The 24216-nt window shown below is 39.3% G+C and overlaps 1 protein-coding gene across 2 annotated transcripts in view; it reads left to right on the top strand.

The window, feature by feature from the left end:
* The window catches only part of dlgap4a (discs, large homolog-associated protein 4a), a 184181-nt gene that overhangs the window by 125422 nt on the left and 34543 nt on the right, over positions 1-24216 (top strand). For both annotated transcript variants that reach the window (XM_079849192.1, XM_079849193.1), the window contains exon 3: positions 21067-21431. In XM_079849192.1, coding sequence (XP_079705318.1) covers positions 21138-21431 — 294 coding nt within the window. In that variant the 5' untranslated portion in view covers positions 21067-21137. The remainder of the gene's footprint in view (positions 1-21066; positions 21432-24216) is intronic.

The raw sequence follows: 24216 nt of genomic DNA, 5'->3' as shown, positions 1-24216 counted from the left end.
TGGATAAAAACTATTTCTCATTCTAGACGTCCTACATTTGACACTTTTGTACCTCTTTGCAGAGGACAGTTTGCGTTGGGGGTGGGTAGAGTCTTTAACAATGGAGCTGGCTCTTCTTTAGACCTCTGTGGATGTTCTGCAAGGAGGTAATGGTGTTGTAATGATCCTCTCAGCAGTCTTTACCGTTCTCTGTGGGCGCTTACGGTCCATTTCTGTGGTGCTACCGTACCACACTGTGATACAGCTGGCTAGGATGCTCTCAATGACGCTGCTGTAAAAACTGATGAGGATCTTGGATGACATGCCAGATTTCCTCATCCTTCTGAGGAAGTAAAGCCGCTGTTGTGCTTTCTTTGACCAGCTGGGTTGTGTTATGTAACCAAGTGAAGTCATCACTGTTGTAGACGCCCAGGAATTTAAATCCGCTCACCCTTTCCACCTCAAGCCCGTTGATGATCAGTGGACGACGAGTTCTTCTCTTCTTCCTCATGTCTATAAACATCTCCTTGGTTTTGTCTATGTTGAGAGTGAGATTGTTCTCCTCACACCATTTCACTATAGACTTGCTACCTCGCTCCTGTATGTGGTTTGGTCACCACCAGTAATAAGTAAGGATGATGTTATTCTTATGGGTGGCGACGCAACCGACACTGACTCAGAAAACACATAGGCCTACTAGTTTATTAATAAATAATGAAACTCCTTGCTATAGCCCATATATAAAAGGCTCATTATGGTTTAGTATCCCCCCCCCCCCCACCCCCATATAAGTAAATGAATATAAACCTGTGATTAGTCAACTAATGGACTACTAGTCGACTAGAAAAATGTTTAGTCTGGGGCAGCCCTAGTAACTAAAATGATAACCATAGACAACCTAGAAAGTCGAGGAAGGTCTCGTTTTTAAAGTTTTGTTGCAAACTGTTCACACATTTGTCAATACAAAACGCAATTAATACATTAAAATTCGTACCCCTTTAAATGTTAAAACAAAGGACCACTTTTCTAATTCTTTTGAGATAGAGGAAAGGCTGCACGAACCCTGTCATGATCCCTGAACACAAGCTCACAGACCAGGACAGAAGAAATGTGTTATAATCTATAATGTAATACAGCAAGAGACAGATAACCATAGGAGCGTACGTCACCACCGAAGACACCAGCACGATTTGAATGATCCGGAAAGCCTTGACTTTATCCCGGTTCACTCTATCTTTCTTTTTGACGTCTTCACCCGGTCCAGGACGCTTCAGAGCCTTCAGGACTGTCAAGCAAGTGAACACTTTCGTGATGAGAAAAGTAAGGTGTTGTGGTAAAAGTAAGACATTGAAGTCAATGCATCCCATTGAAAATAAAAGGCATGAACAGAAGATCAGAATCCATCCGATGGCAGAAATGGTGATCCTGTATTTTATGGGTTTGAGCTTCAGGAATGTCACAGGATGGAGAACGCCTATGTAACGCTCCACACAGGTGAAGGTTTGAAACAGAGGACGACCAACCAACAGCACCAGTCCAAGAATGATTGTTACATCCTTACAGTTAGGGCAACTGAAGAAGTACTGTTTGATTACAAAGGCATAGCAGAAGTTAAAGATGACCTCAGTGAGTGATGTGTTGAAAACGAAGACTTCGAGAGACTGTCCTCGGATCATTTCTTTCATGCTCAGCCACAGGATGTAACAGTGAGCCGGCAAACCAAGAAACAGGTTTGTGCCGAAAGAGAAGGCGATGAAATAGACAGGTAAATTGTGGCATTCGCTGGAGTTCTTTGCGAAAATGGATGTTCGGCATGTTGAAATGTTTGCCGCCGTTGACATGATCACACCTGGATGTTTGGAAGTTGAATGAAAATCAATGGAAAAGTGGAAGGAAAGACACATTAAAAACACATTTAAACATCTTTAAAGTTGATACGCTACCTCACAGATTAGTTTTCAGTCGTTCTTCAGTGTTTTTGTTATCCACCGACAGTCACTAAACACCCAGACTGCTTGAGCTGTGACGGTTGAATGTGGGACTGAATGTGGTTTGTTTCAGATGCTGCAAACCAGAGTTTTGATCAATGACTAATTGGATCACTTTTGACTTAGTTTTGCATTAACACCTGTGAAATATCATCCCAGCCTGTGAAATGCTATACTTGACATGTAAATTAAATAATACTGAGATAAATAACTTGTCAAGTGCTGCTTCCCTTAAAAAAAGCTGCCTCATTGCTAGGGTGTTGCTAGACTGTTCTGAGTGATTGTCATATATATTTCTTGCTTACTCTATACTGTATATAATATTGCTTTTTGTGTGAATATATACAGTGTACGTACTCAGCAGCTCGGGTTGACTTAGGGCCTGCTCACATATCGCGTCTTTTGCGCGCGCAAGTTCGTTATTTCAAATGTAGCCGCGCGGTATGCGCGCTCATAATGGAAGCGACGCGGTCGCGGTGCGACGCGCTCGTTTTTTCCAAGCGCGTCCGCGCCGCATCGAGATAAAAACATCTCAACTTTTCAGAATGCCGCAAGCGCACCGCAGGTCACGTGACAAGAACCAAGCTTAGCAACGACAGACGCCTCCGAAGCGCAACCACCTCGAGCGCTTTGGAAAAAGGAGAACGCGGCGCGCCTAGCGTTTTCGACGCGTTTTTATGCGCGATATGTGAGCGCCGCCTTAGGCAGGTCATACCACCAGCAGGGAACAAGGTGAAGGTCCGTGAAAGTGATTTTGTGCCTCTTTGAGATGGCATCACGAGACAATGTTCACTTGCAGAAGAGTAATGAGTGTAGGTAAAAGGGAGCAGAGCCAGTGGTTGTTCTGTAGCCAAACATCAATGCCTGAGTTTAATGCAAGCGGCAACTGGCAACCAGTGCAATTTTGTGAGGAGAGGTGTGACGTGTGCTCTCTTCAGCTCGATAAAGATCGCTCTAACTGCAGCATCTGGATCAGTTGCAGAGGTTTGACAGTGCAAGCTGGAAGACCAGCCAGGAGAGCATTACAATAATCCAGTCTGGATAGAACAAGAGCTTGGACAAGGAGTTGCGTAGCATGCTCTGAAAGGAAGGGCCTGATCCTCCTGATGTTGTGTTTGTCAAATCTGCAAGACCAGGCAGATCTAGCAATGTGGTCTGTGAAGTTCAATTGATCATCAATCACAACTCCAAGGTTCCTGGCTGACCTTGATGGAGTTATGGTTGATGAACCCAGCTGAATCGATTAGCTGTGGTGTAGTGTTGGTTTGGCCGGGACCACAAGCAACTCTGTCTTCGCAAGGTTTAGTTGAAGGTGGTGGTCCTTCACCCAGCAAGAAATGTCTGTCAAGCAGGCTGAGATGCGAGCAGCAACCATCAGATCATCAGGCTGGAATGAGAGGTAGAGTTGTGTGTCGTCAGAATAACAGTGATAGGAAAAAACAGGTTTCTGAATGAAAGATCCTAGTGATGACATGTAGATGGAGAAGAGAAGTGGTCCCAGCACTGAGCCCTGAGGCACTCCAGTAGCTAGATGTTGCGACTTAGACACCTCGCCCCTCCACTGATTATAAGCCTGGATGTATAGATTAAAATCTCTGAATATTAAATGTAAATTGTACCGGAATATATATTTATAATTCCTGACTATATAAATGCAAATCTGAATATATTGTTTACATCTCAAAATGTATACATCTTTATGATCTGGCACATCATTATACTGTAGATATTGGCAACGTCTGTTTTTCTTTGCTCTTTGATACCAAAAATCACAAAACACATTTTATTTGATATATTTATTTTATTTCACAGAACAAAATTATGAAATATAATTGCAGACAGCAATTACAGAGACACATTTAGTGAGAATTTGTTGCAAGTAATTTTTTGTTTTATCTAATTGCTCAGGGTCCCATAGAACATAATGCTAAAGACCTCTAAGAAATTTTATTTCAGTAGGAAAAATGTTCCTGAAATATAACCTGACTTCTAGTAGGAGTCGTCGTGAAATCGTATAATCTGCTAAAATAGAAACTTGTGAGTATGATGAACTTGCTTGACGAAGGAAATCTGAAGAGAAAGAGTTATGTTTCAAGGCCAAAGTTCATGCATGCATTTGCAAATTTTTAACTCATGGTGGCACTGTAGACTTTGAGTGGAAGATGCCAAAGTTGGTCTGAGAACTTTTCAGTCCATTCCCAATTCATGAGCCTTTGTAGACTACAAGAAAACTGATTTACTCTTTTGTTATAAATTGAACTCATTTCACCCAGTCAATTGAGTCATCAAAAGTCTCTAGGGGTTGTATTGTCAAATATGTTTTTATTTTTGAACAGTAAGTCTAAAAGTTTCAGTTTTTTACCTCAGTTACACAGGAAGATTCATTGAAACTCTTAAATGCCAAAACAAAGGCACACATTTCTAATTCTTTTGAGATAGAGAAAAGGCTGCATGAAGCCAAACATGATGCCTGAACAAAAGCAAGCAGACCAGGCCAGAAGAAATGTGTTATAATCTATAATGTAATACAGCAAGAGACAGATAACCATAGGAGCGTACGTCACCACCGAAGACACCAGCACAATCTGAATGATCCGGAAAGCCTTAACTTTATCCCGGTTCACTCCATCTTTCTTCTTGACGTCTTCACCCGGTCCAGGACTCTTCAGAGCCTTCAGGACCGTCAAGCAAGTGAACACTTTCGTGATGAGAAAAGTTAAGTATTCTGGCAAAAGTAAGACGTTGAAGTCAATGACTCCCATTCCAGTCAAAAGGCATGAACAGAAGATCAGAATCCATCCGATGGCAGAAATGGTGATCCTGTATTTTATGGGTTTGAGCTTCAGGAAGGTCACAGGATGGAGAACGCCTATGTAACGCTCCACACAGGTGAAGGTTTGAAACAGAGGACGGCCGACCAACAGGAACAGGCCAAAACAGAATGTAATGAGCTTACAATTAGAGCAACTGAAAAAGTACTGTTTGACTAGAAAAGCATAGTTGAAGTTGAAGATGACCTCGATGAGTGATGTGTTGAAAACGAAGACTTCGAGAGACTGTCCTCGGATAATTTCTTTCATGCTCAGCCACAGGATGTAACAGTGAGCCGGCAAACCAAGAACCAGGTTTGTGCCAAAAGAGAAGGCGATGAAATTGAAAGGTAAATTGTGGCATTCGCTGGAGTTCTTTGCGAAAATGGCTGTTCGGCATGTTGAAATGTTTGTCGCCGTTGACATGATCACACCTGGATGTTTGGAAGTTGAATGGAAATCAATAAGAAGTTGGATGGAAAACAGCGTTAAAGAGCATTAAAACATCTTTAAAGAACATTAATCATTAAAACATTAAAAGAACATCTTTAAAATTGATACGTTACCTCACAAAGAGAACCGTGCCGGTTAAATGTGAGACTGAATGGGGTTTGTTTCTAATTCTGCAAGATCTGCTTTATAATTTTGATTGGATTATCTTTGACTTAGTTTTGCATTAATGCCTGTGAAATATCATCCAAGCGTGTGAAATTCTATACTAGACATTCAAATGAAATATCACTGATATGCATCACTCATTTTGTTAAGTGGAAGTGATCCTTCCATGCAAAACTTGCTGGTTGCCAGAAATAGCATACTAACATGCTACTCTTGGAATTTCTTGCCTACTTTTACTATCATTATATGGCAGAATTAGCACGCTCTCCTGAATTCAGACATTGCATCAGTATTATTTGGTCGCTATGATGTTGCTAGATGGTTGCAAGTCAAAAGACCCCACACCCAGATATTGTGGTCAGGTCCCTCCTTCTGTGTAAGTCTGTGGGACTTTACACTAGCCTGAGTTTGAAATCACACCTGACACCTGCGTGTCTGTCCGTTTATGTTAATGAGTTAATGTTGTTTCTATCCTGTCAAACATATTGAAAACTGAGTAGCTCAAGATTTTGACTGTGCATTTAAGAGTAAATTAATAGTTTTGTTATATGTGTATATATATATATATACAATAACAATATATCAATGTTATTATTAGTAATAATAATTAATTGTTTTACAAAAAAGAAAAAACAATATTTTATTTTGTCCATGTATATTGCTTAGCAAACATTTTTTCACATTTTTGTAAATCTAGACTGAGATACAGTTTGGGATTTATTACTTTTTTTTTTTGGGGGGGGGGGGGGGGGGGTTATAAATTGTTAATGCGTTTTAGTGAGAGGGGACCCTGTTTATGCACTTTTAATGAGTGAGTTTTGACTTTTGTATGTTCTGTATAGTACATGGAATTGTTTTGTTTAAATGGAAATTTTTCATGATTTGACAAGGAAATAAGAGGTTTTACAGTGGTTTTACCATGCTAAAGTGATGATGTTAGGTGCAGAGTGAAGTGAAAATGTGGCGGCAACCGCAATATGACAAAAGAAACTGATGTCGATCTGTTTTATAACATGCATCTCAACATTCCTGACATTAGCACTGCACACTCTGTGTATAATAATGCTTCTTTATTGCCATCGATGGTTCCATTGAACACAAAAGGTTCTTTACAGTGAAAAAGGGTTCTTTAGATTTTTTAGAATGTTCATCTTCACACAAAGAAAAAGAAGGTTATTTTAAGAACTGTCCACTGAACAGTTCGTTGAGGAACCAAAAACGGTTGTTCTATGGCATCACTGTGAAAATTCCCATTTGGAAACTTTATTTTTAATAGTGCAGGGCACAGCATCAAAGACGCAATCTGGTTAAACTCTCTCTCTCCCCTTCCAAATTATAATTATCATCCACAAAGATGCTGAACGCATCGAGCCTTCAAAGGACAGGAAATGACATGACAGTTTGGACGCCTCTGGTCCTCTACTTCACTCGTGGGCTGAAACACTTGAGGACTGTGACAGGCTCTGAGAGCTCTTGCTGTATATTATCAGTGGAAGGATTTCATTATTTAATATTACATATTTCTGAGATTAGCAAGGAGGAAAAGATTATACAATCAAGGTTCTTAAGTTTTAAAGGTGTTTTGGAACATTATTTGCTCTGAAGAACTGCATGACGTCAGGTATTTTATTTCTTGCATTAAACATTTTGAATCTCAGAGCAAATAGGTTTGTTTTGAGATATTAAATATTGTGCAATGGCTGTAAAATAGCAAAATCTACCCCTTAAAGGCCCCCTGAAATCAAAATGCAAGTTTTTTAGCTTTTAGAATGAGTATGTTAGACTTAAGGATATGAGTAAGCTGGTGTGTTCCAAAGCAATGACAAAATTTGCATTTAGGAGATATAAGAATTCAAAACTTTGTCTCTCACTTCCGCTAAAATGGATCACAGGTTTTTATGACATCACCGCAGACTTCAGCTTCTCATCACATCTTCTGTCCAATCAAATGCTCTCTAGAATCTAAAGCTCTGCCCCCTATGCTATAAACACCACCTGGCCAAAGCTACCTTTGACACATCAGAGCAATATAGCTTTGAAATGTGTGTTCGGTTGCTCAAACGCTCGAGATTTATTCCGTTTCCCAACTGTACGTTGGTTAAGAATGGAATGGCTAGAATTTATTCACACCTCTACTATTGAATCTAACATATCATCAACGCTGGGATTCACTTCCATGGTGCTGTCAAGTACGACTTGCAGTCTGTGAAGTAAACTAAACGCTATTGGCTATTTGAAAAGGGGGAGGAGCCATTCAATATGTCCCGCCTTAGCTTCATGTTTTATTGGAAATTACGTCAACGCATCATACAAAGCTGCGCATTCCAATGCACTTCAGTGGGTCTTTAACATCTTAGTCAGATTAGTTAGAGCCCTGAAAGGAATCCATGTTCCACTGGAAATCCGTCGGCATTGAAATGTGTTCGGCAAACAGAGAAAATGGGGAAGGCGTGTTTTTTTGTGCAACTCTCACACTCTCAAAGCAGCCATTTCTCACACTTTCACACGTCCAGCGCCAAACCACACACACACACACACACACATCTGAGTCATCAGCCTCACAGGGACGTGTGACATCTCTGTTTTTCTGTCATTCTCACAACTTCTCCTCTCTGGCTCGTGTTGGGCACGTGAACGGAGGGTTTCTGCGGTCTGATCTCGCAGGGTTTGGTCGTTATGTCAGTGATCGTCCATGGAGCCCTGAGAGACGCAGAGAGAGGGAGAGAGCGAGAGCGACTGACAGCCTTCCTCAGAGTCCAGCTCATGTGACCCGGTCTAATGTGACGTCACAGTCACACGGCCCAGCGCTTATTTTACAGCACAGTCAAGTTGTGCTCTGGGAAGGACTTCTGTGTTCAGTATTCCGACACGCGTTAAAATGAATCTTGAAGTGATTTTATTCTAGATCAACACTCTCCATAATTTAATACACTGATTTAAATGTTTGGGGTTGATTTATTTTAATTTTTTATGTTTTTAAAGTCTGTTCTGCTCACCAAAGGCTGAATTTATTTGATCAAAAATACAGTAAAAAAACACACAAAAAAAATGCATGGTTGTTTTAACCCGATTTTGGGTCAAATTTGGATGAACCCAACCTTTGGGTTAAAAAAGGTAATTAAAAAAAAATGTAAACCAATGGCTTGGTTTGTCTACCCTGGAAATCCAGAGTTCTCGCGAGAGCACAAGTTGAATTTGCTCAGCGAGTTACTCTGGCGTCGAGTATTGATGCTCATTACCTATGCCCTTGTATCCGAGCTGCACCAATCACAGCGGGTTATCTGATATAGGCGGGCCAGAGGCGAGATGACGACAGCGCTGTGACGTCATTAGTAAACATTGCGAGATGGCTATGGATGAACACCAGTTGTTTGAAATGGCTTTGACCACTACAATGAAAGAGTTAGACTTTTTCTCTAAAAGAGGAACAGAAGACGGCGCTCGAATCTTTCCTTTGCAAGAAGGACGTTTTTGCTGTTTTGCCGACCGGATACGGCAAGAGTCTAATCTACCAGTTATCTCCGTCGGTGGGGCTTGTTGTGATTGGTCGTAGTGTTATCCAATTGCGTGCAGTGAGATTTTCAAATGCATGTTTGGTGCCGCCCCTCGAGCTGGCCGATTTTCACTAGTCGACGCCAGACCATTAATCTTTCAGATTTAGGTCTGGATTTCCAGGCTGGGGTTTGTCCATATTTGACCCAAATTTGGGTTGAAACAACTCCATAAATTATGGAGAGTGTTGATCTCAGTTCATGACAGTAACTCTGCATTGAGTGCATTTCTCAATATAATTGTTGAAACCTTGCTTAATATTTCTAGTGGAAACCATGATATAGCCAGCCCGTTCTCATCCTAGGGCGTCATATACTGACGCTTTTGACATTTCGTCTACATCAAACGCACATGGCACCCTTTATCGTCAATATGAGACGCAGATAGATACTGTATGGGCCAGAAGGCGCCTCCTAGCGGTCTAACCCTAACCCTACCCCAGACCTAAACCTACCCATAACCGAACAAAGCTATCTCATATTGACGATAAAGGGTGCCATGTGCGTTGGATGTAGACGAAATGTCAAAAGCGTCAGAATATGACGCCCTAGGATGAGAATGTGTTGACATAGCCTATATAGATTCCACACTAATTGATTCCATATAGAAGAGTTTATTATGTGCAAAGGAGCAAGAAAAGCCCTGTTTTCCTCTTTATTGTGGTTTTGTAGTTCTGTGTCAGTAGAAGCTTCATATAAAATGTGACCTGTGTCTTCAGGATCATGTAGTTCTGCATTTATTCAGTCTACACACATCTGGCAGATGCTCTCGTTCATCAGTCGGTGAAGTGAACGTCCTCCTCCTGTCCTTCACTCTTCTCCTCCACAGGAAGTGGTTGAGAGCCAGTGTGAAGCGTGATGAACGACCGCAGAGTCTGGTGTGTGCCGGCTCGTCCTTGTACCTGGGAGGTCGTGCTCAGTTCATGACAGTGATTATTGGTGTTAAGTGCTTGAAAGTGGATCACGAGGAGCACAGAGAGATTCACAGACCGACCCGCTCAAGAACTGCAGCAGAGTGACAAGAATGTCTTATCTATAAGAACGGCTTATTAAATCAACAGTTCTGCGTCTGAAATATTATATTAATATATTGGAAAGAGCGCAAGAATCTAAGTTTAATATACAAGTTGCTTCAAACCACAGTTATGCTATTGAATTATAATATTTGTGAAAGAAGTGTTTGTTGTAATTTTTCGGTATTGATCAATTTAATTATTAGGATTCACATGTTCATGGAACACCTTGAAATATCAGGGAATTTTAACATTTTGTTTTACAGGCTTGGAATAATAATGTAAATTTCTATAGTGAAAACATACACTGCTGTTCAAAATTAATACTTATATTTAGCAAGGATGCATTAAATTGATCAAAGGTGACAGTAAAATATAATGTTACAAAAGATTTAAAGCAAATGTTGTTCTTTTGAACTTTCTATTCATCCGGGGAAAAAAAATTATCACAGTTTCCTCAATAATATGAACTGTTTTCGACATTGATAATAATTAGAAATGTTTATTGAGCATCAGATCATCATATTAGAATGATTTCTGAAGGAACATGTGACACTGAAGACTGGAGTAATGATGCTGAAAATTCAGCTTTGATCACAGGAATAAATAACATTTTACTATATATTCACATAGAAAGCAGTTAATTTGAAATAATATTACAATTACTGTTTTTACTGTTTTACATTTTTTACACACCTTGGTGAGCAGAAGAAACTTCTTTCAAAAACGTTAAAATTGAACAGTTTAGTGTTATGTATAGTTTTTTCTTTTATTTTACTTAAGTTCATTAGTGATTTTATTTTTTTAAATAAAAATCCTCATCCAAATCACAGTAATATTCATAATTTTAGTGTTTATAACCTTTCAACAAAGAATAATAAAATATTCTGCCTCTTAAATGTATGGCTGTGTTTATTTATTTTATTGTTTTTATGGTATGGTTATTTTTTTCTTATGTTTGATGTTTCTTGATTTGTTTTATTTGTATTATATGCTCTGTATAAATAAAGTATGTATTTTTTTTTATTTTTCTGTAAAGCACTTTGATCCACTTCTGTTTTAAAGTGCTTTATAAATTTGATTGATTGATTGATTGATTGATTGATTGATTGATTGATTGATTGATTGATTGATTGATTGATTGATTGATTGAATCAAAATCAAACAATCTGCCTCTTAAATAACTTTATGGCTGTGTGTGATCTTGGTGAGTGTCAACCAGCTGTTAAGTCATTGTTTTCAGCTACTGTTGTAAATTACACAGCTTTTCAAAATCTAAGCTGTAAACATATATATTAAAATTCATTAGCAATGGGAGACAGAAGCTCTGGAGGGTGAGCTTGACCTTCAGACCAGGCTAAAACAATGTGCAATAGTGATGCTTGTCTTTGCAAACACCACTAACAATGTAAACTATAGTTTTAGCAGCTGCAGGCGTCTTTTCAAGGTCTCAATGAGTGTAAGATCTGCTGTCAGCCACATTTTAATAAAGGCCGAATAATGAATGAGCTGCAGTGGCGTTCAGTCCTTCAGTCATAAATGCAATCAGTGAGGAACAGAAGCAGCTCCTGTTAAGTGGCGGTTACAATGACGGAAGTCTTTTGTGCGCCATTCAGATATCGAACAGATGTGTTTGATGCCTCAACAGAGCGGAGGAAGCTCACTTATTTCCTAATGAATTTCAACTCGACTCCAACGCTTCACAAGCACTGCCATCTTGAAAGTAAAAAAAAGGGTGTTTTTGGTGTCCTGGTGCGACGCTATGAAGGAATAGATTGTATTAGGGCAGATTTGGGGGGGAAATGTATGGATTCGCATATGTTTACTTCGAATTTCTTTAGAGAGAGGTATTATTTTTTCCTACACTGAGCTCACCCTTTAAGTCAGATGTCTTCTCCAAAAACAAATCATCCTGCTGTTTCTGGAAGGAAGGCTGTGTTCGAAATCACCCTCTATAGCCTCCTTTACTATTCTCTACATAGTCCACTTGAAGGAGTGAATGAAAACGAGTGAGTGAATTCGGACACTGAGTGCGCCAGAAGGGCTACCAACTTAGCAAACTGGCAGCTCCAGTAGTAATTAAAGCTTTTAATGTTGTTTATGTGTCTATGTGGTGTTTTTAATATGCTTTAAGACAAACCATGTGTAAATTCATAAGTCGACACCATTGCTGAGTATTTTCTCCTTAAAACTGCAGTGAACCAAAGACAGTCTCAAAAACACGCTTTGAAATCGCTGGTGTTTCTGATGTCACAAACTACCTTGTAACCAATCAGATCAACATGTGATCGTCAACCAGTGGATCTCTGAGCTGAGTGAGTGAGTGGAGGCGGGGCTCAGTTGCATATTCATAGAACCGAGTATACTAAATGAGGCAAGGGTGTCGAGTTACATTCAAGATATTTTAAGACATGAATAATTTTTTTCAAGGAAAAAACATTTGAATATGTCATTTTGGTGATCAAAGATGAGTTTTAAGGGATAAAATGATTGACCACAGGGGGGCTTTAAAAGATTTATTTTTAACTCTGTTGTGGAAACTAGCATGTATAAACCTTTTAAATTAAATAAAAAAATGTATAATCAGCAAAAAGGAATTTATACCTTTATAATATTACACTGTACCCCATTGGACCAGCGGGCTTGAAAAAATTGGCACAACTGTCACAGTGCATTATGGGTATTCTCTAGCCGTTGAGCATTCATCGGTTGTTCATTGTGGGATTGAATGAGTGGACTCCATAATGTCACTGCCACTACAAATTTACATTTATGCATTTGGCAGACGCTTACATTGCATTTCAAGGTACACATTTTACATTCGTATCAGTTCTTGCTTTCCATGGGAATCGAACCCGTGACCTTGGCGTTGCAAGCGCCAACGCTCCACTGTTTGAGCTAGCAGGAAATTGCTGCCCCCTGCGATTTTCGGGCGTCCCCGTCTGATTCAACACTCCTTATCAAACACCAAAGTGCTCAAGGAGGTCATCCTCATTTTCAATCTTATGAAATATCTCCACGACAGCAATTTGGATCACACCAGGGTTATGTTTACCACCAGATGAAGTTTGTCCATAAGGGAATATGGCTCTGTTGTGTTTAGCCTTTGACTGACACTTCCGGATGGTTTGTGAACACACAGCCTCTTCACTAAACATTAGCCATTAACACCATTACCGCCACCTTCACCACAATTTCATATTCACCCCACCTTCCACTTATGACTTTTGAAGCCTTATACCACTCCTCTCTCTCCTCTCACTCCACTGAGCCTGATAAGCATTACTGTCACGAACACACAGCTCTCGCTCTCTCCTGTGTCTCTCCACTCTCTCACCCTCCGCCAATCAGCTCGCCTTCATAAGTCACTCAGTCATTGACACTCTCCCATTGCGATTCAGACTGCTCACCTGCAGTCCATAACGATTGCTGCAACAGTGAGTGCATTTGTGCATTTCACCACGTGGTGGCGCTGTAGAGTTTGAGTGGCAGATTGGAACTTTTAGTGGCTGTGTACTCAAAGAAGACTCGTTTTCAAAATTATAATCCAGAGTGGCTATAGTTAACTGAGTTTTGTTTTGTTCCATTCCCGAGAGTAATCCAGTAATCTTGAAAAATGCAAGCCAACTAATTTCCCATGTTCTGTGATGTTTTCTCCACTAACCCTCTGGTGCTGTTCGGTAATTTTTGACTGAAAAATCTATTTTTTTTAATTTTATTTAATCGGAATGGTACGAAACTTTTGGCATTTGCTGTGTGACACACACACACACACACACACACACACACACACACACACACACACACACACACACACACACACACACACACACACACACACACACACACAAATCATGGACATGATTCAAAAAGGTAAAACAAAATACTCACACTTAAAATGCTCAAAAAATGACATTTGAAACGAATGGGAAGCGAATTTCATCTAGTGGAAGCGTTTGGTACTGCGCTCAAACTAAATCTTACTGAAAGCTAATTTTTGGAGGTATCATTTGGAAAACAACTTGTTCAGATTTATTGCTTTGGTTTTCTCACAGTTTTAGAGTCAAATATGTTTTGGAAAATACATTTTTATTCATAATAAATAAATAAAAATAGTATTTTTATGGATTTTTTGTGATAATAAACTTAAACTTCTAAAACCTTTTTTTTTATTTTCTACTTTTTAAAAACTTTTTTCACTTCAGCAATAATCTGCCAAGTGTTTTCTTAAAAAATAAGTCTGTGCTTCAAAGCATTCAAGATTTACGACAGTTTAAGGGCCAGATTTACTAACAGCTTGCGCTAGTGCAATCCCCTCTTTTGGCGTTAAAAAACTACTGTCAGGATTTACTAAAGACATGCATTGAAAATTTAGCGACGTAAGTCTCCCTAAGTCAGTAACTTCACCAAGACATAATGACAATTACATCAGAAATATGAAAGCAAAAGTGAAGTTTAGCTTTATATATATATATATATATATATATATATATATATATATATATATATATATAAGCACTGTGTCTAATCAGGACCCATAAGCCCTGGGTCGGTATCACTGAAGGAAATTATCTCAGTTCATCGTTCATTGCTCTTTCATATCTCAGCCTTTTGAAACTCTCATCATCCGCTTATGGCAATAATAAGCACTGATCTGGAAACAGTTCGCTCTGCAGTCTCTCCTCTTCCTCATTAGAATAAGCCGAGGAGTCTTAGCCGTCCTGGATCAGTCATTATCTTACAGCTCTGTTCGTAACGTCTATCATTACCCTGGCCCCTATTTAGTTTGTTAAACGCAGCCATAGATCCATCAAAGGCCCGTTAATGACTTTCTAAACCTGACAGGTCCATGTAAGGTTTTAATCATCTCCAGAGGGGATAACTGCCTTAAATGAGTGCCCGCAGATTGTCCATCTTAGTTTCGCACACCATTTGCTTCCTGCCACGGTCACAGGCACAACATTTTAATGAGCTTTTGCATGTGCAGTGATTCTTCTGTCAGATTCATCCATCATTCGTTGTGCAGGGGGCGTGGCCAGAGGTGGAGTGGGTGTGGCCTGTTGGGCTGGAGGGGGAGGAGTTAGGTGATTGGACTGTAGGTGTGCTGGAGGTCATGTTTTGACTGGGTAGCTGTGTGTGTGTGTGTGTGTGTGTGTGTGTGTGTGTGTGTGTGTGTGTGTGTGTGTGTGTGTGTGTGTGTGTGTGTGTGTGTGTTTGTGTGTGTGTGTGTAAAAAGCATATTTCTCCATTTGACAGCCCTTTAAAAGTACAAAAGTAGCCATGGTACAGTAAGTAGACATGTTATGATTTGCAGCCAACAGATACAATTATATATTATATTGATAACACTTTATAATAAGGTTCCATTAGTTAACAAGAGATGACAATGAAAAATACTTTTAAAGCATTTATTAATCTTTGTTAATTGTTAATGGAGATTACATGAACTAACAATGAACAGTTGTCATTATTTTATTATTTTTAATATATTACCAAATATTAATAAAATACTGTAACTAATGTATTGCTCAAATGCAATGTGTAATGTACTGTATTGTTAGTTCATGTAAATGCATTAACTAATGCTATAACTAATGGGACCTTATAAAGTGTTACAATTTTTATATTAATCACAGATACTTTAAAGAAGATATATATTTATAGAAACTTTTACTGTATTGCAGTGATACTAAAATAACACTATTAAGTATTTCAAATAAGTTCCATACTTTATTCAGGTTACAGTCTTGATAATGATTTTTTTGCCATTTTTTATGCAAATCAAAAAAATGTTTTAGATAATCAGAAGGAAGGTTTCAAAAACCATGATTGATATAGTTTCTGGTTCTTTCATTATGCTAGAATGGATAGTCAAGTCGAAAGCATTGCATTGTTGGATAGATAGGACTTATTTATACATGTCACCAGTGTTGTACCAAAGTTTTTTTTTTTTTTTTTTTTTTAAAGTAATGCATTACAATATTGCATTGCTCCCTAAAAATTTTATGGGAAGAAATGCGTTACGTTACTTTTGCATTACTTTTTCTCTTCTGGACTTTGTTTTTAAATAACAAAAAAGTTATTGTATTTTTGTCAAATGTAAAGGCCCTTTCACACCATAAGTGAAATGAATAAGCCTCAGACGGAAGGAAATGCAGATTCACTCCTGTACAGTAGAGGGCGCAACTCAGACAAGAAAGTTCAGCGCTCTTCAACAATAAAAACAAAAAATAAAACACAAATATAATGTTTATCTAAAGTCATTTCTGCTTATTAGTATAATTGAATTTGATCATCAAAGGTCAGCAGCAAAGACATTGCTTACTAAAGTGAGATTAAATACATAAAGTATATGTGTGTTATTTAACATAATAATTAGTGCAAGTTTGCATTATATTCTGAGTTTGCATCTCAGCGGTTTTATTCATTTTGAGGAATACTGCTCTGTGTTTGTGCAAGTGAGATGAGTAAGATGCTCAACTGTTCTGTTTCTGTGGCGAAGCGCTGTGGGATCTGGCCACCGGGAGCAAAGAGGAACATTTGGGTGTGGCTTCGACAACCAGATGCATTTACACTTGTCCAGTTTGGTCTGTAATGCGTCTTAAACCTCCTGAAGTGGTTTGAGTGATCAGATTTAAACCCGTCACGAAAGTCTTTCGGATGTGTTTACACCTGGTCTTTTCACAATCGGATGGCTATTGGATCAGAGAAAACGCATGAAGTTAGCAGATGTAAATAGGCCCATAATGCTCTATTGTATACTGCAAAACCTTAACAAATGGAGTAAGGTCATCTGGATATTGTATGCATACATAAAATGCATACTGTGCATAGTACAAACTATCTACTGCAGAATTATTCCTATAGTAGCCTATGCTGTTTTGACAGTCTTCCTCAGTATGTTCATGACATCTGTGTGTTTGCAGTCAGGTGCTGTGTTCAGGATAAAGAGGAGCGCTGGGATAGTGATCACTGAGGCTGTCATCTCAGTGTGATCTGAGGAAGGAAGGACGTCCTGCTGGCATGTGTCCTTGCTTTAAATTCAGGTTTTGGGGTTCAGGGTTTTGAGGCTTTTCTAAGAGATAAACCAAACTCGAGTAAATTTGTTTAGATGAAACACATTCTAAAAGTGATTATGATTAGGTTTTGGTGTTTTGATTTCATTCACAAGATGCGTTGGAGTGCATTTAGTGCCTGCCCACTTTTTTAGAGATGTTGGTTCTGTATTTTTTCCATTAATTTCCCCATAGGGATTTTTAAAAAGTCTTTGTTAATGCGTTATAAGCCATGAACCAAGCCAACCAGCTACGAGGAGAATCATAACATTACAAACTTTGATTTGAAGCAAAAAAGTATTTGAAAATTGGACAAAAAGTGAAGGCTTTAGTGAAGGAAAGAACTACAATCCCATGAAGCACTGCAAACAGCATAATCGAATTAAAAACAACTGAGAAATATAAAACTAGGATCAAGTAGTGACGAGTATCATATTTTGATACATCAGGCATTTATAATTAGAATATGGACTCATGCATTAGTGGATGAAAAAAAAAACACCTCAATTTTATTCGGAGGCCCAAACTGAACAAAAATATTACATTTGATGTAGATGCTGATATTTATGGTCAAAAAGAACTGTGGAATTCTGATTGCTTGTAATGTAAATCTATGAGATTTCTAACAGCATAACAGGCTACTTAAATAAAAATATAAATATCAGTTGTCACTGTCTGCCAATAGTTTTAACACATACAATCCAATGCAATGCAATGATGATTGACAGATGAACAAATAAACCTTCCTTAAAAGCCTGATGATATTTGTCAAGTCAAGTCAAGTCAAATTTTATTTCTATAGCACATTTAAAAACAACAGAGTTGCGCCAAAGTGCTGTACAGAGCTACAGTGTGCAAATAAAAAGCATTAGAATAGACAAGACAAAATACAATTATAGACACGATTACACCCAATATAATCCATTTAATAGATCATATAAAATCAATCAAAATAGACTTAATTAAAAGCCAGAGAGAATAAATAAGTTTTAAGAGCCGATTTAAAACTGGATAATGACGGGGCAGACCTCACAGCGAAGGGCAAACTGTTCCAGAGTTTAGGTGCCGCAGCAGAGAAGGCCCGACCACCCTTGGTTTTGCAGCGAAAGCGCGGGACAGTTAAAAGAAGCTGATTACAAGACCTGAGAGTTCTTTGGGGAGTGTACAGAGTAAGAAGGTCAGATAGGTATTTTGGTGCAACACCAGATAACGCCTTGTAAACAAAAACTGCTATTTTAAAATCGATTCTGAACTTCACCGGAAGCCAATGTAAAGTTTCTAGGATAGGTGAAATGTGATCTCTCTTTTTTGTACCGGTCAGAAGTCTCGCTGCAGCATTTTGAACAATTTGCAGGCGAGAGATTGTAGTTTGAGGCAGACCACAGTACAGGGAATTACAGTAGTCCAGCCGTGATGTAATGAAGGCGTGGATTACAATCTCTAAATCTTTCTGAGACAAGAAATGTTTTACCTTTGCAATCGATCTCAAGTGAAAGAAACTGCCTTTTACCACTGAGCTGACTTGTTTATCAAAGTTAAGTGCCGAATCAAATGTAAATCCGAGATTCCTTACATGAGGTCGAGCACTGACAGGGATCGAACCAGAATTAGAAGTAGATGAGAAGCTAGAGGGGCCTAAAGTCAAAATTTCGCTCTTACTTTCATTTAATTGTAAGAAATTATTTGCCATCCAACATTTGATCTCCTCAAAACAGTCACACAGTGCTTCCAGGGGATAAGACATATCAGTTTTTGCCGGTAGATAAAACTGTGTATCGTCAGCGTAACAGTGATAGGATATCCTATGTTTCTCAAAAATGGCAAAAATTTGATGCTCACATTTGTCTAAAAAAAAAAAGAAAAAAGAAAAACTTGTTTAAACCCCAAATGACATGATGGTTAGTGTATAGTGATTGCATTTTTATTTTAACAGACGACCCAGACAGCAACATAGTGTCGGCCCAGATCCGGGCCACATCTGGTAGGCTACATGTGGATCCCACCCGTTCCAGATATAGGCCGACACTGTGTTGCTGGATGGGGAAGGTCGCTGGAGTGACTTTTCCTCATTGTAGTTTCACATTATCCACACAAAACACGTCTCACCACATGCAATTTCTTTTTTACTTTCAGCCCGGCATCAGAAGCCCAGTTGGTGGCTCTCAAATTGTGCAAAAATGACTGTCAAGTTTTCTCCTCGCTAACGTGTGCTCGCGTGTCTCGCGCCGAGCGCGGGAGAGAGTGCAGCTGCGGGCTGAATGCTAATGAAGTTTTCAGGCTCGTGACTCATCGACTGCGGAGTGCAGTAATGACAGATGAAAACAGCGATGTTTAGCATGCCGACAGAAGCTGGTGTTTTTGTGAATGGCGCTCCGTCGGTTCAGAGTCATTGTCTCGTGCGATTCGGCTCCCGACGAGCGCGTGACTCACATATTCAGCTCGAGATGAATGAATGTCGAAGGGAAGAGTGACTCGCACACAACGAGGACGCTAGTTTCATGAATATTGTGCTGCAAAACTTATTGAATGTGAGCATGAGATTCTTTGATTTGGAAGAATTTGCATGCATAAAAACCTTGACAATTTCTTTATGCACTATGTGCCATCGATTTACTGTGTTCTGTTTTGAAATATTGAAGATGTGCACTCAGAGCTTTGAGCTTTTAAGTCTCGCATAGGCAGAGTTTTGACGTGCTGTATAGTGCTGTGTTTAGTTTACTAGTGCTGTGTTATATTTATCAGAATAAATAAAACTCTCTGCCAAATGCATAAATGTTTAAAAAGTGTGCTTGACTGCATGACACAGCTGGATATGTGCCCAGTTGTTGTAATGCTCATCTCCATTATTTGATCATCATATGATGAATCACTGCACACACACACTACCGTTCAAAAGTTTTGGATCTGTAAGATTTAGGCTATTCATGTTTCTAAAAAAAAAAAAGTCTTCTGCTCCCCAAGGATGCTTTATTTGATATAAACTATAAGATTGAATATCACTACAATTTAAAGTGTCCCTATGCTATTTTAAAGGTTCTTAATTTTGTTTTGGAGTCTCCTACAACAGGTTTACATGCATCCAATGTCAAAAAAAAAAAAAAAAAAAAAAAAAAAAAACTTTAATTTTCTCATAATATAGGCTACTTTGCAGCATCAGCTCTTTTCTCATGTCTGAAATGGTTCGATCAAGGATTCGGTCTCTCTAAACCCCACCTTTCGGCGAGCTTCTTCTGCTCTGATTGGTCAGATGACCCAGTCTGTTGTGATTGGTCTACTCTGCTCTGATTGGCCAGATGGCTCAGTCTGTTGTGATTGGTCTACTCTGCTCTGATTGGTCAGATGACCCAGTCTGTCATGATTGGTCTACTCTGCTCTGATTGGTCAGATGACCCAGTCTGTTGTGATTGGTCTACTCTGCTCTGATTGGCCAGATGGCTCAGTCTGTTGTGATTGGTCTACTCTGCTCTGATTGGTCAGATGACCCAGTCTGTTGTGATTGATCTACTCTACTCTGATTGGTCAGATGACCCAGTCTGTTGTGATTGGTCTGCTCTACTCTGATTGGTCAGATGGCCCAGTCTGTTGTGATTGGTCTGCTCTACTCTGATTGGTCAGATGACCCAGTCTGTTGTGATTGGTCTACTCTGCTCTGATTGGTCAGATGACCCAGTCTGTTGTGATTGATCTACTCTACTCTGATTGGTCAGATGACCCAGTCAGTTGTGATTGGTCTGCTCTACTCTGATTGGTCAGATGACCCAGTCTGTTGTGATTGGTCTACTCTGCTCTGATTGGTCAGACGGCTCAGTCTGTTGTGATTGCTCTACTCTGCTCTGATTGGTCAGATGGCCCAGTCTGTTGTGATTGGTCAATCGCTTAATGCGTGTGTTGGAAACAAAACGACCATGACCATATCTGAAGTTCAGCTTCACTTGATACACAGTGATATGAATATTTACAATGCATTTACTCTCAGCATGTTCCCATGACAAACAAAGTCCATTGGAACTGAGACTGACTTCACATGTGTGTTTGCGCTCTCTGTCCTCTAGGGGTCGCCCTCCAGGGCCGCAGTCTCTCTTCATCTGGGAGCATGTTTTAGGACGGACCCTGCACAGCAACCATGAAAAGCTTAGGGGCCAACCGTAGCCGACATCTGTCAGACACCTGTGACCCCACCGCGGGCCCCCAGGAGCCCTTGTGTCCCTTGGCCCCAGACCCCCACGCCGCCTTCTTCCTAAGCCCCACCGTCAACCATTATGGCACTCTGGATCCTCACCTCCATCATTTTCCCGTTTCCCCCCCGACGACCCTGCAGTCGGACTGCCTGTTGCCTCTAAACAACCAGCTGACCAACAGCAGCACTTTCCCACGCCTGCACTACAGCAACCAGCCGGAGCAGAGCGACTACACGCAGGTACATATATACTTTTATATTTACATATGTTCTTACTTCTATCAGGACCACTATCGTCAAATACGACTGACAATTAGCTAACAGTTTGGATTGGCGGTATGGTTCTGTTCTGGGCGAGAACGCATCCATGCAGCCTAGCATGAATAAGAGCAGCAATAACCCCCCTAAGGGTAACAGAACATAACCAACATGAATGTATGCAGATATCATTCATTTAAGATTTTTAAATACAACATAATTCGAGAATTTATTCTGATTCAAAGGGGAATCAGAATGCCAAATCCTGACTGACGAGAGGAGGAGCTGGGGATGGAGGAGGGTAATGAGCTCCTGAGAAACGCGACAGCTGCTGATAATACTGAAGGAACTTATATATGTATACAGTGATAGGCGTCATATTCCTAGACGTGGATCAGCTGAGAGTCAGCTGACGTGAGCTTGACTACGTAACCTGCCAGAACTGATGCTACGCTTAATTATTGTTAAAATAGGGGTTGTATACTTTAGTTAATTTTGTTTGTGTATTTGTTTTTAATATTATCATTATATGATAGAACATGCTTTTTAGTTAATATGAGTCCAGCAGGCGTAATGATATGAAGCAGCGCCTGAAAATAGTCCCCAGCTCGGTAGACTATAGGGTCGACTATTTTCAGGCGCTGCGTCATATCATTACGCCTGCTGGACTCATGGTACGGCAGCAAAGTTTCTTGATTATTACGCAGGAATGAGAGTTTAGTTCCTAGCCATATCAGCCTAGAAAATCGCAACTTTTCATTTTCCGTCGGTCTTAGTACACGATGTAACTACAGAAGAGTCAAGTTTTAAATAGGAAAAATATCTAAACTCTTTGGTCATTTTTTTGAGAGAGATGCTAATGGTCTTGTCCGATTCAATGATCTATGCTAAGCTATGCTAAAAGTGGTACCGCAGGGCCCAGATATCGGCTGAATGGATTCGAAAACGGCAAAACTCAACTGTTTAACTCTGGGGGAGTTGTAAAATGAGCCTATTTCCAAAAAAAGTGGAGTATCCCTTTAAGGACTGTTCATGGATGTGATTTGCAGCAATACAGTTATTAGAAGTAGGAATGTGCAAAACTACAGTACATATTTTTAAGACCGACTAGTCAGTGGTCAATTGACTAATTGGTTTAATGGAAGCACTGTATAATAAGCCTGGCTTTATCTTCATCTGATCCCAATCAAACACATTATACAGTATGTGTGTTTTTTGTTTATTATATAAAAATTTTAATATGTAAAATACTGGTATAAAAGTTTGGGGTTGGTGAGAATGTTTTTGCTCATGAAAGTCTCTGCATTTATTTGTTGAAAAATACAGTACAATTTTGATATATTATTACAATTACAAATAACTGTTTTCTATTTTAATATATATATTTAATAATACAGCCACTTGACAACTGCGATAATATCCCCTTTACCGACTTTTCACAAATGTTTTGCGAAGGTCAAATAGATCTCTAGTTTTCCTATTTCTAGTTATTTACAATAATTGTAGTATTGTGCATGTGACATATTTAATACAGTTTACAAATGTCAAATTTTTAACCCACACTTGTTATAGTAAATGTCTAGTATAGAGGTGAAAAACTTTTTCCAAAGTTTATTTCCAACCCTGCTTCAACACACCTGTAGTTTTCAAAGAAGCCTGAAGGACTTGATGATCTCTGGTGCTCTTCGAAAATTAAAAAAAAAAATATTGTATTACATTTTTTACTTCATCAGAATGGAACGGAACTTGGTAAAGGTTTTGGCACTTGCTATTTGAACACACAAAACAAAATCATAGACATGATTCGGACAGATTAAATGGTCCTGAAAAATGTGTCATACTTTAGCTCCTCGCAGTCAAAAATGAGCACATTGGACATTAAAGGAGAACTCCGGTCAATTTTAACATTGAGCTCATTTTTTTTGTAAATTTGGAGTGCTGTCAGTACAGAGAACAACGACAAAATTCGGTGTTGCCTACATCGTGTTATCCTCTTTTTAAAATGTGCACCCTGTTGACTTCAATGGGGCAAGTACTAAACCTGCTTTTAGCCTCTTAACATCCTTGATGTGTCATTACAAGTGCACAGGTCATGTGAGTGATTCCTTCAGAGTGAACACGGTGAATCTGACTGCAGTAGATGTGAAAGATATGAATAAAAATGATGTTATTTCAGCCAGCGCTCATACCTGTATTTACATCCTGTTTTCGGCTGAAGTCCAAAGTAGTCGATTGTCGAGTTCGGGCGCATGATCGTACGTACTAAACCTATGCGCGTGAACTCGACAATCGACTACTGTGGACTTCAGCCGAAAACAGGATGTAAATACAGGTATGTGCGCTGGCTGAAATTTTATCATTTTTATCCATATCTTTCACATCTACTGCAGTCAGATTGACCCGCGTTCACTCTGAAGGAATCACTCACATGACCTGTGCACTTGTAATGACACATCAAGGATGTTAAGAGGCTAAAAGCAGGTTTAGTACTTGCCCCATTGAAGTCAACAGGGTGCAAATTTTAAAAAGAGGATAACACGGTGTAGGCAACACCGATTTTTGTCGTTGTTCTCTGTATTGACAGCACTCCAAATTTACAAAAAAATAAGCTCAATGTTAAAATTGACCGGAGTTCTCCTTTAATGGGAGACAGATTTCATCTAGTGAAATCTTTTGGTACTGCAGCCAAACAAAATCTTACTGAAAGCTCATTTTTTAAGATATCAGGCTAAAATTTTTAACACAACTTGTTTAGATTTATGACTTT

The sequence above is a fragment of the Squalius cephalus genome (assembly GCF_949319135.1).
Source record: "Squalius cephalus genome assembly, chromosome: 18".
Classification (NCBI taxonomy): Eukaryota; Metazoa; Chordata; class Actinopteri; order Cypriniformes; family Leuciscidae; genus Squalius; species Squalius cephalus.
This window is presented reverse-complemented; position numbering and strand designations above follow the sequence as displayed.